Source organism: Jaculus jaculus, chromosome X (genome assembly GCF_020740685.1).
Source record: "Jaculus jaculus isolate mJacJac1 chromosome X, mJacJac1.mat.Y.cur, whole genome shotgun sequence".
NCBI lineage: Eukaryota > Metazoa > Chordata > Mammalia > Rodentia > Dipodidae > Jaculus > Jaculus jaculus.
This window is the reverse complement of record NC_059125.1, coordinates 127636200-127653493: the sequence shown is the minus strand read 5'-3', so window position 1 is coordinate 127653493 and position 17294 is coordinate 127636200. Positions and strand designations below refer to the sequence as shown.

Below are 17294 nucleotides of genomic sequence, written 5' to 3'. Positions count from 1 at the left end.
CAAAATATAGACACTCAGGCTCCTGATAGCCCTTCTCATCATCACTCCGGTTATCTCCCCATGCCATCTTGGACTGATTCATTGCCACTTTAGCACCACCTCTGCTGCCCAGATCCTAGGTGGTGACTCACTCTCTAGCTGGCTAAGGCTCCTGTCCTCCAGGAAAGAGGCTTTCTTCTTAATTGACCACAGAAACCCCAGGCATATTGAAACAACGCCCTTTCATGCACACTTAAAGATAGAGGGAAGACTCTGAGAAGGAATGGGGTATGATAATGATAAAGCTATGGGAATTTGGAGAGACAGTCAGGACTATTCCTGGGATCTGCCCATCAGTGAATGCCCCCAAGCCAGGCAAGAAAGGCAGAGGATGGGCAGAGGTTCCCTTAACTTCAGCAATGCATTGTGTTTAAGGGAAATTCCTACATATCCCTTGTCCAAAGCTGCTTCCTTCCACCCCCCACAGGACCTGCACTCCATCATTGGAGTTCCCACCTCTAGGCTCCTTCTAGTCAGCTATGTACCCCCAAGTCTCAGTTTACATAGGGACTTAACCCAGGACATCTCTGCATTAAAGCTGTGTGTCTGGCTCTGTGCAAGACACTGGCCAAATATAAAATAAAGGGAGGTATTTCTGGCACCCAATGAGTGTTCACTACAAACTTACAAATATTAGCATGTCATTCCCGTAAGGGGGCAAATTATGCAAGAGAGGGGATAGGAAATCTCAGTGAGAAGTTGAGGTGATAAGTGGAGACTCCATCACAGCCCTAAGAACTGGATTTGTGACATGGAATACTTTGTGGCTAGCAAGTGACATCACTAAACCATCTGTGCAAGAATTTCCCTTAAACACAATGCATTGCTTAAATTAAGGGAACCTCTGTCCATCCTTTGCATTTCTGGCCTGGCTTGGGGTCATTCACTGGTGGTCAGATCCCAGGAAAAGTCCTGACTCTCTCCCCAAACTCCCATATCTTTGCCATTTTGTTTGAGGAGGAAATGGACATGATTTGTATCAACTGGAATGAGATTAAGTGCTTAGACTATGTTACTTCCCTTAAACTTCCCAACTACCCTTGGACTTAAGCCTGGGAATTAAGTCTGTGACTTGCCAAAGTAGTAATCTACAAAGTGGCCGGGCAAAGATCCGAACCACCAGTCATTTAGGAACCAGCTCGCTTCATACTGCAATTTAGACATACATCGTGGCTTTGCTCAGAATAGTGCGTGGGGGAAGAGCTCCTCGTCCTCCATTTCCCTTCTCCCACTGTCCATCTCTACAGGAAAATAATAATAATAATGTAAGCATGGGTCAGAAGCCAAAATAAGTCATTCCGGAATGACTTTTTTTTGTTTTCCCCAATGGCCAGCTTAAGGCAGGACAAGATCTCCGAGTTTCCTGTGGCGGGCTGCAAGAGATAGAAAACACCTTCAGCCACTCTGCCGCCCCCTGCGGCTGGTGGCTCCTGGTGAGAGGCTGCTGTGTGCGTGCCAGGCTTTGTGCGCTTCGAGAAGAAGGGGGAAAAAAAAAAAACTCACTGAGTACCCAAGAACTGTCACCCGGCGGGTGTCAGGCTGTAAATAGCCATGCAAGATTTGATGACGTAAAAAAGAGGGAGGGAGGGAAGGAGAGAGAGGGGAACATTTACAGCGCCCTACTGTGTGTCCAGGGTGCAGACCGTGATTGCTAATAGGCATCGTCGTTTACGTAGAAAATTTGTTGCCATGCAAAAGAATGAGCTCTCCATTAAGAGAAGTCTTCGCGCTACACTAAGCAGAGGCTTCTCAAGGCGCTGCCATGCAGATCGCAACTCGTTACTTCTTGAAACAAATAAAGCCCTACACCCTTTCTTAGCCTCCACCTCTGGGGTATAGCAAAAGAAGCATCCCGCCCCTGGGCGGGGGGAGGGGCAGAGGTCAAACAGATGGGGCCGGGGGAGGGAGGCTGCGGGGAGGTGGAGCTTCCAGTGGGGTCGACCGTAATCTGAGTCAGGGTCCTCGCGGAGTGCTACTGCAGCCGGTGGAATCCCCGAACCTTCGAGTTTTCTTGGGTTCTGGACTGGACCCTACCTGGACCCAACTCACTCCCTTTGCCTGGTTATGAGGAACCGAAGGGCAGCACCCCAGGTCAAAGGGAAAGAGCATCTGTGCCAGCCTCGCCTTGCCCGCCCATCCTCCTCCTTTCTTCCCCGCCTCCACTCCTCGCCCCCTTCTCTTCCGCCCAGAGAGAAGGCGGGGGCGGGCTGTGTGTGTATGTATGTATGCATGTGCGCGTGTGTGCGCGCGCGGGTGCGGTATGCCTGTGTGTGTGTGCCCCTGTGTGGACGGGTGTGTGTGTGGGAGGGGGGGTGAGGTGCATGCTTTACCCCAAGTGATTGGTGTGGTGTGCATTTGTTTTGGACTCTGACACGACGAAGCATGTGTTTGTGCAAGGATATATGATTCTGCCCGATGATAGTGTGATTCTGAGGGTGCGGTCTGCATGTGAGTGTGTTCCATGTGTGTTTCTGCTGGGTTTTTGATTCTTCTGGGGTGAGTGTATATATGTTTGCTCTGTGTGTGTGTGTGTGTGTGTGTGTGTGTGTCTGCCTGCTAAAGCTCGTGTGCATATGCATATTTGGTGGTGTGTTCTTAGCCTTAGATGTGGTGTGTCAATGTGGTGGTGTTTGCTGTGATGTGTAGTGTGCATTTGTGTGAAATGCACTCTGTAAGTGTACTTAAAATGCTTGTGTTCGAAGGCTCGTGTAAATGAGTGTTCAATGCGTCTTTTAATTAATAAATCCAGGTGTGAGGTGTGGACGCATGTGGCCAGCTTATGTGCTGGCATAGAGGACTGGCTAAGGTGTGTGTCTGGGACAGAGATCACAGATGTGTGTGGGTGCAGTGTGTGAAAGCACCGGGTGACCTAAAGGAACCCAGGCTACCCTTGCCCTGGTGGGGGGAAGGGTGGGCCGAACTTTGAACCAGGATTGGGACCAGGAAGGAGGTAGGGGCCGGGGCGAACCCCTGCAGGGGCGCCAGAGGGCCTGATCTCCTGCCAACGCTGAGCCTGCCAGGTCCGCTGGGGCAGGGTATGAACTTACCAGACTGCTTAGAGGAACGAAGAGGAGGGCATCGCACACGAGATGTGGCCAGGTAGGGCGCCTAATGCGCGGTGCAGGGGCTGGTGGGAGTAATCTGGAAAGATTGTTGGTCACTGACCCATACCACCACTACCTCACCAGGAGGTCCCAGTTTATCCTCAGCTGAGCAAAACTATTTGTTCAAGGCCTGGCTGTTTCACACCTCCTTGACTTTGTGTGGGCAGATCCAGTTGCCTAGAAGCCCTTTCCCTTAGGCCTAATGACAAACTCCTACTCATTTTATTTTTTTTTTAAGATTTGAATCTCAAGACTCACAAAACTTTTTCTGTTTCTCTCTACACCTCCTTCCCAGTTGAGGGATCCCGCCTCTGAACCATCACAATTACATTCCATGCTTCTTGTGACATGATCATACATAACTGCAATTTTGGGGCACTCCTTTTAAACAGTGCTGCTATCCAGTAGGAAGAATTATATACAGTAAGAAAAATGATCTTATCTTCATAGCAGTGTTAGCATTTATTAAGCACTTCCTGTGTACTGGGTGCTGTGCTAAGTGCTGTTATCTGCATTATCACCTTTGAGTCCTCACAATGAGGCTATGACGTAGATATGACTATAACTATAGCTATTTTTCACTTCACAAAGCAGACACAGGATAGTTAAGCTATTTTCTCCAAGATCACGCAGATCATAGGAGGCAGAAATGGCTTTTGAACTTAGGTCTGCCATGCTCTCTAAATCATACCAGGCAGTTTCACTAATAGTCCCTTGATTCTTACTAGACACTGAAGTCTCTATCAAACAGTATAATTTCCCAGCACTTCTTTCCTTTGCATTTAATGACAGCACCAAGAGTACTCAGCATAATTACTGTCCCTGTCTCCCAGACCACTGTTGCCTTCTCCACCTAATTACCTGCTCTGTGGACATCTCAAAATCTTTCATTACTCTGGGCTCCAGTTCTGGGAGCTCTCCTTAGGCTGGTGCTGAAAGAAAGCTGAGAATGATCATTTTCTGCCCATAGGTTCACAGAATTGAAAATGAGGAGGAGGAGGGAATGGAGGTGAGACAGGGGTACAGAATGAAGCAAGGGAATGGTTTCCACAGCCCCCGACCAGTTATTACAGCACCCGTCAGTAGTTGCTAAGAAGTGAATTCGACAGGGACCAGCCATCTTCATATTAAACTGCACAAAAGAAAATAAACAGAACCCCCCCCCCAGAAATAATTACTGAATGGACCCCATTTTATGTTATTCGTGCTTGGAGAGGCATGGTGCTTGCCTAACGAGGCTCATGCTATTCCAGTGCCTTCCAAGTGGCTTCATTTGAGAAATTGTAATTAAAACAATACATTGCATAGGGGGGCACACTTATGGGGGCTGTGATGTCAGCCTAGTCACAGCTAAAGAACCTCTGGAAGCACGGGCTCCCAGCTGAGCCCCCAGGGAGCCATCCTGGACTGCTGCAAAGAGGTCAGGGGATTGAGAGGGACAATTCAATGGTGGTGAGTCACTCTGCCACTTTTCAGAGGGGAAAGCAAGAAGCACGATTTAAATTGCCACTGTTATTATTGTGCCCTTTCAACTGGCACAAATGAGCCCAGCGTATGGATGAAAAGCAGCAGGAACATCCATAATGCTGCCCCCAGCTGGGCCTGGGTCAGCACCTCATCTTGAGGAGGAGCAGGAAAGGCATTGTCTAAAGTATCAGGTAGTCAGAAAAGCTCCTTCTAGAAGAGTTAAAGGGCTAGCTAGAGAGACTAGACTAAGCTGTGCAGGACACAAACCACCTGGACCCGTTGGTTGCACTTAGATATGTACAAGAAGTTCATACAAGCTGTAGTGTCTCCCAGCATCTGGTCGCAGGTGCTCCTTTCTGCCCAGGCCACCCAGACAGCTATCTCTTCACTGAGAACACCAGCTTCACTTGCAAATTCCTCACCTGCCTCTCAGGTACATTCAACTCCTTCATTGAAGGTTCTCTTCCTGCTTCTTATCTACAACACATATATGTGTGCTCACACCACACAGACACGACACACACACACACACACACACACACACACACACACACACACTCCTGCACAACACTGGACTACCTGTTTAAATCTTGGTAAGTTCCACTTGCATTCACAAAGATTATTTTTGGCTCAGTTCTCTACCTGTGAAATGGGAACAAACTTTGAAGAAGCTAAAAGCTCCAGGCTGTGGCTCCTAAAATGCAACCATAAGCCAAAGGGTATTAGCATAATTTGAGACAATCTTTGCTCTATTCACACACATACATACACAAACACACAATTTTTTAGAGCCTAAAATAGCCACCATAAGTCCTTCTTTCTTTGGAGTGGAAAGTGCTTTAAGAACATTCCATTACTGCTCAAAATAAGCAGATATTTGCTTACTTGCATGTGAAAAACAAGGACTTAGGGGACCAAAACAGCACAACGTGAATTTTACTGGGGAGAGAAATCATACTTTACCCTGTGAAAATAATGTCCTTGTGGTGTGGGGCTTTGAAGTTGTATCCCAGCTCAGTCACACTTGCAATGTGATCTCTAGAAGGGTTACTTAGCCTCTCTGAGCCTCAGTTTACTCTACTGTAAAATGGAGGTTTTAACACCTACCTTAGAATGCTGAGATGACTAAAGCAGGTAAACAACAGGAAGTGACAGCCAAAAGCCTGATGCTCATAATAAATGTTGAAGAAAAGGTTAGTTAATTCTCCATTTTACCCATGTCATATAACCCAGAATGTTATGACCAAGATGTTCAGAGAGTGGAGCCCACTAACTAAGCTGACAATTTTCCTCATTACTGGTTTGACCGACACTATTGAAATAGACCCTCTTCTTTTAGAATGTTTTGATCAGCCTACTGCAGCCCCAGAAGAATTGGACCTTGAGTCTAATTCTCATTCTGCAGTTTCTCTCTGGCAGTGTTAATGAGAGTGGAATTTTGGCTCTAAAACTCTCCATAGGAAAATGTGAAACTTTTTTTCCCAGTGTCTAGCCTTCCCCAACTCCAAGTCAGCCCCAATACTGCCCTCAAAATATATGCTTTCTGCTTGTGTGTGCTCAAGAAAATAAAAGAGTGACTGTTGTCAGGATTGCTCTGTGAGCTTGGGAGAGGAGGTTTCTACTCACCTCTACCCTTGAACTTAAGAAGAGTTTATAATTTCCAGTAATCCCCAAGGGGAGGAAGAAGATTGCATAGTGGGGAGAGACATGCATGCTTATTTGTTCTGGGGTATACTTATTTGTTCCTAGTTAAAGGAAAACGAAATTTGCTTTGTCAAAACTGGTGACATGGGGGAATATGCTGCTCTGTGCCCCTTCCTCCCTCATGCTACTGCCTCCCTCTAGAGACCAAAGCAAGTCATTACAAGATAAAGGTGCATTTGGGCAGGGGGTGGCAAGGGAAGGATGCAATGATGACAGAAGAAAAAAATGCTGAGATGTATGAGAGAGAAAGAGCTCCTATCGAGGCCGGTCTTTGCTGTTTCCAGTCTCTGGAAGATACCTTTAACGCCACCCTCTCCTTCACCCTTTCAAGTTATCTTGCATGCTACCCTCCCCTACTGAGTCTTGGCTCCTCTCTGCGGTATAGTATATTAGTGCATTCTTCTGTGTGCTTCCAAGAAGATCCCGGAGACTCTGCTCTGAGAAGAAAAGTGGGAGGGGTAGCAATTAAGAGTGGGCCACATCACACAGAGAGCAGTTGGAGCAGCCCTTCAGGATAAGCCCATAGTGCTGAATAGATTTCCTTAACAAGCAGTGACCTACCAACTGCTGGGCACTGTGTGCCTATCCTGAGGAAGCCATGCGGTTTCTCAAGAGGAGAATCTGAGACGTGACAGGAGCTGTCAAGGCTCATCAAACATGCCATCTACCTACTTCTGTGGATGCATGTGAGAACAAATGATACTACCAGAGGGAGACAGAAATCGTTTCCTAGTGACTCAGCCCCAGTATGAGGACACAGGTGGTGCTTGCATTGCTTCCTCCTGTTGCAATGTGCAGTTTTCTTTCACGGAAAAGAATCTATAGGCAGTCAAACGGGTTGAAGACCAGAATTTGGGCCCTAGGCAAAGTATCCCTGATAAAACCATATTGACCATGTCAGAAATGTCTGCCGTGTGTCAGCTGCTGAGTTTTAGAGCTTTGCAAATGTGACCTCTTTTAATCTCACTGGATCTAGCAGTGAGAACAGAAGGGATTGTAATGGTTGCTCAGCCACTGTGTAAAAGCGAGAAAGTTACAGAACATATCTGAGCTTTTGTCTTTATAATAGAGATACTGCCTTATAGAGCTGTTATGAAGATAAAATATGGTAGTTCATATAAACTGTCTAGTGTTTAGGAGTAGTAAATATTTGGAGAAGAAATGAAATATGTGTCTTTTAATACTTCAACCATAAAGAACATTTAACCTAATTGTAAGTACAATAATAATAACTGCTATTGTTACTTATAACCCAGCAATGTAGGTATTTTATATTATTTTAAGAGAGGTTAAGTAACAGGCTCATAGCAACATTGTAACAGCAGGCTTGGGACTCCAACCACTTGTGTATTTTCCTACCTAGTGGTAAAGAACATTTCACCATCATTGGGAAGATAATGGTTGGCTGAATTGTTCCAGTCATTATATGTAAACTAAAATACAAAGGAACCATCTATGTACAGTGGGATCAATGTATGCACAGGTCTTTGATTAGCCTTTTAAGAATCTCTTAAAATGTTAAGTATAATTAAAGGACAGCTTTTACATAAATTTGAGAAAACAGAACAAAACATAAAGTATTATTTTACCACTTCTATCAAATCTCTAAGTTTACCTGTGGCATGTTTTCTTCACTCTTTCCAAAATGTATGTGTGACACAGTTATCATCATACCATTTTCTGTGTTGCTTTGTATTCATCACAGGCATCATTTTTATGGTTGTATACTAACCAGCAAATATGTCATAGAGTTGATTTAGCCATTGCGCTATTATTGGACATTTAGGTTGTCTTAGTAGGTAAGTGTGAAAACAAAGGAATGATGTTGATTTCATGACCGCCATAATCACCATCAGGGACCAGGTGTCCTGCTCCATCAATGCTCAATGTGCTTCCCGTCATTTGATATTTAAGCTTGATGAATGTCAGCTCTACTGCTAGAGCCTGAGGCACATTTTCAAAAGGACTTTTTTTCTGCCAGTTTTCATCACACAAATTCTGCATTTCATCCTCAGGGTTGAACTTGGTAAGCTAAGCTCTAGAACACCATACTTTTCTTCCTGCGGAGAGATGTCTTGCAGTATAAGCGAATAATTTAGAGAGAGGAACATTGGCACATGCTGCTGTTAGTGAACATGGGTGTTTACCTGACCCCCAGTCCAGGGAAGTGAGGTGTCCCATTGGCAGTCTTAAACTAGCTCTGGAAAATGATTCCACTGCAGTCCCACCCAGGCCTGGCCTCAGCAGATTGATTGGGTACTATCTCCAAGAAAACATAAAATTTGTATGTAAAGTGGACCCCAGGGTCCCTCCAGCTTTAGAATTTTGGCTGCTTTACAGAAGTCCAATTATTTGAGGCCAAATGTGATGCCAATAGTGCGCAAGGCAGAGAATTTCAAGTGGGTCAATTGTGCTGTCCCTGTCCTTGAGAAAGAAGTCCTTTCTGGACTCCTATCCCTTCCAGGCTTAGTGATATCTTTCCCAAATTGACAGTATCATATTCCAAAGCTTGCTCTGACATCCCAGTTATCTCCTGGGCAAGGGATCCCATAGGGGTTAAAAGACATTCTGCCTAATCAAAGGCCAGGTAGTCATGCCCACCTTTGACGCCTGAAGATTTCCAAAAGGCAGTTGAAGAGAGACACCACCGAGGGCAATTATAAACTCACAAAGCAACAATAATTACTCCCAAAGTTACCCTTCATGCTGCACAGCATTTCTTACTAGAAGTGAAATAAAATGTGCTCTTACCAGGTCAAACTACCCAAAGCTTTGCTTTATATTTCAAGATGGTGTTGTCTGACTTAAGTGATATCCTCTGTGTAAGGACTGAGCTCAATGGTCTGGCTTTTGGATAATACCTTATATATATATTAGCTGTTATTGTATGGACAATAGAGTTGGTGTAGGCAATGCTGTACTATGGAAGTATGTAGGGGACAGCCTGGAAATACAAAAGCAAACAGGTCTTTCTTGTGCTTGTTTGAAAACCAACTATGGAATGGAGATTGTGAAAAGAATTTCAGTTTCTCTTCATTATTTTAGAAAGCACTCTTATACAACAGTGATTCTAATATGAACAATCTTCTATGAACTTGTGAGGGGCACATGCATATATGATGTGAGTATATTTGTGGTATATGGAAATTATATGATGCATGTGTAATAGATTTGTGCTTTTTCATGATTTTGCAAGTGGGCATTCTTGTGCATGGGATATGCATGTATAGGTGTATTTATGGTTATGAATGTGTGTATTCTTTGCGTGTAGTATGAGCTTCCAAATTAGGGTAAGTCAGCCATCCAGGGCTATATTTATAAGGGCATGGCTGGAAATCCTCTTTTGGCCAGGTCATTGGGCATTTATAACTTGGAACTTGTTCAAAGGAGAGCAACTAGATGTGGGTAGGTAACATGCAGCCATATTCAACCAATTAAGGAGCTGACAAGATTTGGAGTGGACAATAAGAGGCGTTGGAGAAGCGTGGTAGAATGACGAGGGCTGGCACTGTTCCTTGGCAAGGAAGGTCATGAAGGTCAGTGGTAGGGCCCCAAGTGGAAACTCTTTTAAACTCATGATGGTAATATGCACTGATGTTTTATATGATGGGAGCAAGTTTCCTTGTGTGCTGCTAACTTCTTCCCATAAGTTTTTTTTTTTTTTTTTAAACTGGAGACTTCATAGCCTTGGTCTCATTGGTGTTACAACCTTGTAAGCATGGTACAGTGGGATGTGACCCTCCCTATCTGCTTTCAAGAGTAGAATGTTCAAGCCTCAGACTTTTAAAACCATAAACCAAACTTTCCTTCCTCCCCTTTTTTTCTTTCCTCTCTCAATCCTTCCCTCCCGTCCAACAACTTTGTATATCCCTGGTTGGCCTCAAACTCACTATGTAGCACAGAGAGACCTTGAACTCTCAATCCTCCTACTTCAGCACTCCTAGTTCTGGAATAGCAGGGATTTTGGTCCTCCCCCCCCTCTTTCTCTCTCTGTCTTTCTCTCTAGTCCCCTCCTTCTCTTCCTCCCTTCCTCTTTCCCTCATGCTTTCTCCCTCTTCACCAGGATCACATAAACCTAAAAAAAATATAGAAAAGAAAATGTTTAAACACCCTATATATGGGATGCAGATCTCTTTACTTGCCAGAGAGCTTGTGGCCTGCCAGAGTGTATTTGAACTGGCTAGGCATGCTTCAGTCTCTTAGCAGGAAATCAGACTAGTGGGATGATTATCAACAGGGTGCTGGGGCTGGCACGAACTAAAATCAGATCTCTGCTGAATTAAGTTGCTAAGGCTCCTCCTCTTCTGCCTCCCCTCCCCTGCCTGTGAGGGGGCAGAGGAAAGAAGAGACAACCCCAGGTTTGGTCTATGGCTGGTGACCAATGACGCACTCTCACCAATATAGATTTTGGAGGTGGAGACTATGGGAAAACAGGTGGCTGTGGGGGCAGGTGGCAGGCTGCAGGGGGGGGCTATCAAGGGGGAGTGAAGGTCGGGGTGGGATGGGGTCCTGGGCAATCTCCAAAAGAATGTAGCAACCTCCTAAAACTTTAAAAAGAAAAAAACAAGTTTCAAAACTCCACTTTATAGAAGGTTTTGCTGGACAGGGATGAAATGGGCCCCCCATACTTACACTGGTGCTGTGATCTTTTCACCCTTGCACCCTTAATTCCACAGAGGTAGGGGAACCAAACACTGATTTCAAATCCCCAAGGAAAGCCCGACAGTAAAGACCCCAGACCTCCACCATGGGCAAGTGAGCAGCTAGCAGAGCCTAAGCTATCCCAGAGTAGCTGCCAACTCTCTGTGGGTGACCTTGGACAGGCCCTTCTCATGCCTGGGCTTCGTGTCATCATCTCTTACCCGAAGGGGCTTAATTCGACGACTCAAAAGGGCCTGTGCTTGTACTCTTTGGTACAGATCGGGACAAGTGGACAAGCATCCAGAGAAAAGGAATCCCCACATGTTATTCAGATCCCCTGGGTCCTGGCTACTTTGTCTGGGACGTTTCTCTTTGGGCCTTTAGGGCCTTTGGGTTATGGGGACGGCACTCCTGGCCCCAAGGCTCTGGGCTGTCCCAGGGAGCGGCTGAGCCAGCGACTCCGCCCCCGCGCTCGCCCCTAGTCCCGCCAAGCCATTAGCGCGATTGCTCTGGGTTCTGAGCAAAGCTAGTGATTTACGCGGGTCCTCGACGGGGCAGTCCCTTGGGCCCAGAACAATTAGCTAAAAGCCAGCGGGAAAGGAGGCAAAGGGGGAGGGGGCGGGGAGGCAAGCTCCAGCCTGGGCTGCAGCCGCAGGTCGCCCCTAGCAGAGCACCCCAGCCCTACAACTCGGTGGGCCCCACTCACCACGGCGGGGGCGGGGCTCAAAGGCAGACGCGAAAAGGCAGTCCAGTATCCACGCCATGACCCGCGCTGAGTGCCCGGCAGCCTCGCAGCTAACCTCCGCGCCGTCGCCCCGCAAGGGCTGCTCTAAGTAGACCCCGGTGACCACGCCCTGGGCCGCACCCTGCACCCAGCTCTGAGTGTCTTGGTCACCGGACACCTCAAGCATGTCACAAAAGGGGCAGGGCCTCAAGGGAGCCCCCCTCCCGCCGGAGGGGAGGGCCACTGATACCACATCCCCTTCCCCCACGCAGAGGGAGGCCAAGACTCAGCTCCTGTCCCGAGAAGCTCTGACTCTGAGGGTGGGACCCTGCCCCTACCTCAGGGAGCCCACATTCTCGGGGGAGACGACATTCCAGCCCTGGTGAGCCCCAAATCTAGGAGGGAGGGAAGATCCTTCCTGGTAGTCCCCAACCTAGGTGCCCTGATAATGGAGCGTTTTAAGTAAGACATAGTTCCGAAGCTACAATTTGAGAGCAATATGGTGCACCTGTCCTAGGGAACCTCAGATCTGAGGCGGAGACTATAACCCAGTACTAGGAAAATGTTTTAGCGGAGGTCACCCCAGCTGTCAGGAAGTCCAGTCTAAGCGGGAAGCAGTTCTTAGCCCCAGAAACCCTTAATCAAAAAACGGAGCACTGCTACAGGCATTGGGGACAGTTCTGCCTCTGTTCCCTCCACCCACCAAGTTAGAAGAGGCCTCAACCTCAGCAGGTTCAGCTCCAAGTCTGATTCTGAAACACTGCTTCTTTATGTGAATGGGAGAAATGATTTTTGGCCAGAAAGGATCTGAGAATTCTTTTATTGCTTTTACCGTGGGACTCCCTCAGACAAGAGGGGTTGATTCATTCTTGAGAAATTTTGGTTTGAGGGGTTTATTCCCCAGTTACTATATATCATAGTGTCCAGTACTCATAAATGTGGGGTGCTCCCTTGTTAGGACCAACTTACTGTCATGGCTAATGTTCTTCTTTTTTTTTTTTTTTTTTGTCAGAGCATTGATATAGGAGGGGCACCAGCACTTACATTGAGAAAGAATTTGATATTTGATATTTTAAAGAGGGGTGATATTATGTTAGAATTCTTTACACTTCTTTTATGGCTTTGTATTTAAAAATTTAAATACATAGGGGGGTACATGCTACAATAAGTTTAATGTTTGGGGCCTCTGATGGTGGTAAATCAGTCATGTCCCCAAATCCTTGGATAGACATAGCCACCAGAGATGAATGACATTAGGCAAGAAGGATTTCAAAAGAAATTTCATTTTTTCCTTCAAGCCCAAGAACTCAAATTAATGTCTCCCCCAATTCTCCATAGGTATCGATACAAACATGACTTTGCCATGATTTTCTCCACTTGGAAAATGAGGTTCTGTCAATCAATGCTACTGAGGAGGTGGAGAGAAATACAGGAAATTCACTTCCAACAGCTGGATTACAGGCCTGATTAGTGGAAGCTGCAATGACAAGTCCTTTGCAGAAAATAGTTATTCTATTTGCTTGGTTAACCTCTGATGTTAGCATTAACATGGCGAAAGGGGTGTGTGAAATGGATAAATCACCCATACTTAGCCCTGCGTCTTAGCAAAGTAGAAGTAAAGCTGAAGTTTAAAGGACTCTGATTCATTTTCCTTCCCTTCTGGGAAAGGAAAATGGTCATAGAACCAACCCCTCTGCCTTTGCACCAATTTCTAAATCATTTTCAATTTCCCCTAATTTTTTTTTAGCAATCAAAGATAACAAACATTCACCAGACCTGCTCTTTTACCAATTTCTGCTGTACAAATACTCAGTCATCAAAGCCAAACAAGTCTGACATCTAGAAATATCCAGCCTCAGGTTCTGGACATTGACCTTCTTCTTGACCTCACCTTTTCTCTCAAGCTTATCCAGCCCTAGCCTTTTCCTTCTCAACTAAATAAGTATTTTCTTGGCTCACTCATTAAAGAAAGTCTATCTGCTCACCTAGTCCAATCTTATAGGTCTTAGGCAAAGGAACATTTCCTGCTTTCACTGTAGCTCTGCCTGAGGTACAAACTCATGAAAGCTATCTTGCTTAGTCGTCTTTTGCTCAAGACATGTGAAATGGTAAAGTGGTGGCAGGATTAGGAATGCTTCTGAGTTATGAGCCCGAGTTAACAGTCCAATTGTGCTGTGTACTAGCCATGTAATTTTGGGAGTGTTGTTTAACCTCTCCAAGGCTTAGTTTTCTCACCTTTAAAATGGTAGTTGAGCTGGGCATGGTGGCACATGCCTTTAATCCCAGCACTTGGGAGGCAGAGGAAGGAGGATCTCCATATGTTCAAGGCCACCCTGAGACTACATAGTGAATTCCAGGTCAGCCTGAGCTAGAGTGAGACCTTACCTCGAAAAACCAAAAACAAGCAAGCAAGCAAACAACAACAACAACAACAAAAAAAGGTAGTTGTGAACATGCTTTAGGCAAACCAGAACATCTACTGTTTCTGGACTTCAAAAAAATGAAACAGGCTGGGCGTGGTGGTGCACGCCTTTAATCCCAGTCCTTGGAAGACAGAGGTAGGAGGATTGCCATGAGTTCAAGGCCACCCTAAGACTCCATAGTGAATTACAGGTCAGCCTGAGCTAGAGCGAAACCCTACCTCAAAACAACAACAACAAAAAATAAACAGAAATATAAAGATCAAAATTCTAAAAATTAAGCTTCTTTATCTTTAAATGTCATGTAATAGGGAAATGTATTCATATTTCAATCCATTAATTCATTTCACAAATAAATATTTATCAAATATCCTCTAGGTGCTAGCTACTGAGCTTGGCAAATAATGTTGATTCCCTGCATGAATTATTATGCAATTATTTTTAAATATATAATTTGGAAGTTTATATGATAATCTGAAAATACACTTACGACATTTTTAAATGAAAATAAGTCAGGATTCAAAATCTACGAACACTATATTCCAGACAATGCAAATAAATAATACATCCATACATAGAAAAAAAAAAGCTAAAAGGAAGCGCACAAGAATCTTAATCATGATTATATTTAGCCAATGCAATTATGGGCAATTATAACTGTTGCATTATTTTCATACTGTAGCATTTTCCAATTTTTCTTTAATAAACACATTATTTTCAGTAGTTAGAAAATTCTCCTTATAGAAAACAATCTATAACTTTGTCTCTGCTGAACAAAGGACCAGACTAGATAGGATAACAATTTGGGACTGTAGGTTAAGGTTGTTTTTTGTGACTGAGAAAATGCCAAGGAAGTTGGTCTGTAAATGGAATGTAGAAATCGCTTCCTATGCAGGTGCACATAATCAAATTAGGACAGCCCCTTTCTAAGGATACAGGTGGTGCTTAGCACATTATCAAGTAGCTAGGAACCTACCATCCTGTCACTGTAATCCCTTATCTCAAGGTATGTGCTAATAAGGGATACATTGGGCATCTTTGTCCTTACTCTGACAATCTGCAATTTAAAGATCCATTGCTAGTTGGCTCTTAAGGACCTCCTATTATAATTCCAATTAAGAGCCAAGCACCTCACTCCTAAATTTGGTCACAATCAACTGTGAGGTCTTTAGCCACAATGATGAAGTCATTCTAGGAATTTGTTGACCTGGAGAAGGAAAGCGTCAATCCTTTCTTTCCCTTGAAGTACTTAGAACCCAGGAAAACAAGAATTTGTAATTAAATGAAACTCTAAAACTCAAAACCCCTTAGGCTTGTCCCTTCTAAGTGTTTTGCAAGGCATATCCATCAGACTAGATGCATCAGCATCACTTGGGGTGTGTGCCATCACAATGCAGGCTTCTTCCTGTCAGGTCTATCCTAAATAAAGATTTCTGGCTGGGAATGATGACACAAACCTATAATCCCAGCAACTCAGAGGGTTGAGGCACGAGTATCATCAACTCAATGCCAGCCAGGGCAACAAAGGAGACCCTATTTCAAAGTAAGTATTTTTGAAAGCTCTGGATACAGCTTAGTGGTAGAGTGTTTGCCGAGAATGTGTAACACTTTAGATTCCATACCCAACTTAAAAAAAAAAAAAAAAAGAATTTCTGTTCATGAGAATTACAAAAAAAAATTTTAATAGGTTCTTCGTCAAGGCTTTTATGCCTACTTTTTATGACCACTAGTTAGAAAAACTCTACTATAGAAGAAAGGAATCTATCCCTGCATATCCCCAACACTGTCATTTTCCATAGCACCACAACTACAGGAAACACTGAGGCAGACATCTGGAGAAATCAATCACCTTGAATCTACTCTGCTTTCTTTGTGTTGGTGGACAAATACGTGAACTAGAAATGGACTAAAACATGAAACAACTCTGGATAGGGTCTAGGAGTGTTTAAAGTGAGTGTACTTTACACAAATTATCCACTTGAAGGTTTTGAGCATCCTTTCACCTATTTTGACATAGCACTCCCCAGTCAGGTTATTTTTTTTTTATTTTAACCCCTTGAGCACCCTGCATGTTGGGTCTCCTGCATCAGACAAGAGGCAACTGAAACAAAGTAGTAAAAGGCAGAATATGCAGGTTAAAATGTCCCAAGTGAAGCTGGACATGCTGGCTGATTGGTTGAGTGAATTAACATTTCTGCTTCACTGAGCCTCTATGGAATGGGGGCTTCTTTCCTCCAGGCTGCCTCCCTTTACAGGTTGCATTGAAAGTCTCCACATTTTCAGGAAGTGCAACAAAATCCTCAACCTTTGGATCGGTGGAGGGAATTGGCAGAATAACAACCTTGCCTCAAAACACCTCCTTTTGAGAAATCCTTTCAGAAGGTCCACGTTTTGAACACAAGGGACGTGTACTCAATGAAGAGAACATCCGTTCCCTATCCCTCAACCTTATGACTCTACCTCCTTGCTTTTCTACCTGGGCTCATGTTGAACCTATCAATGAAATCATGGGGAAATTTTGTGGGATCTCTTTTAACTTCAAGAAGGTCTTATGTTCCTCATTTCTCAAATAGAGTTATCCAAGAAAAACTGAGAACATCTTCTCAGGTATTTAACAGCATTCCAGAATACACTGTTTCCATAACATGCCCCCCATATGGCTATATTACTTTCAAATATTTTTGTATCTACAATGCTTGTCAAAGTCCTTGTCCAACCTTTGTGAGATAGAAATGGAGATAATTATTCCTGTGCCTTTACATTACCAAAGTGAGGCAAAGTGACTTGTTGAAAGTCACCCAGAGGAGGAGAACTGAGCCAAGACCAAGCTACAGATCTCTCACCCCCTACCTGTTCTTTGTCAGTACTTCTAGATAGATCCCAGGAGCTGTCTGTCAGTGTGCTGACACCACTCAGGAAAATGCAAGTTTCATCCTGACATCAGAAAGACAGAGCTACGATTACGCTTCAGTCCCCAAGGAGGCAGAGAAATTGCTTTTAGTTGACAAGTGCATCTCCCACACACATACCCCTCTGGTTGAATGAAAAGATAAAATCAAGTTAAAAATCCCAAATGCTCACTTAATTTTTGTAAAGCATTTTGTTCTTTCAGCTAGGGGATAGGCAGGATGCGAGAATTTTCCAACTCTGTAAGTCTCAACAGAGAATAGTATGAACTAAGGGGACACAGAAAAA

General features: G+C 44.5%; 1 protein-coding gene and 1 long non-coding RNA gene across 2 annotated transcripts in view; one reads left to right on the top strand and one right to left on the bottom strand.

Annotated features, from left to right (window-relative positions):
• The window catches only part of Arhgap36 (Rho GTPase activating protein 36), a 29918-nt gene extending 18199 nt beyond the window's left edge, over positions 1-11719 (bottom strand). The window contains exon 1 of the mRNA XM_004653968.3: positions 11662-11719. Coding sequence (XP_004654025.1) covers positions 11662-11719 — 58 coding nt within the window. The remainder of the gene's footprint in view (positions 1-11661) is intronic.
• The window catches only part of LOC123456696, a 131132-nt gene continuing 116495 nt past the window's right edge, over positions 2658-17294 (top strand). Inside the window, exon 1 of the long non-coding RNA XR_006634625.1 lies at positions 2658-3138. This is a non-coding gene — a long non-coding RNA (uncharacterized LOC123456696). The remainder of the gene's footprint in view (positions 3139-17294) is intronic.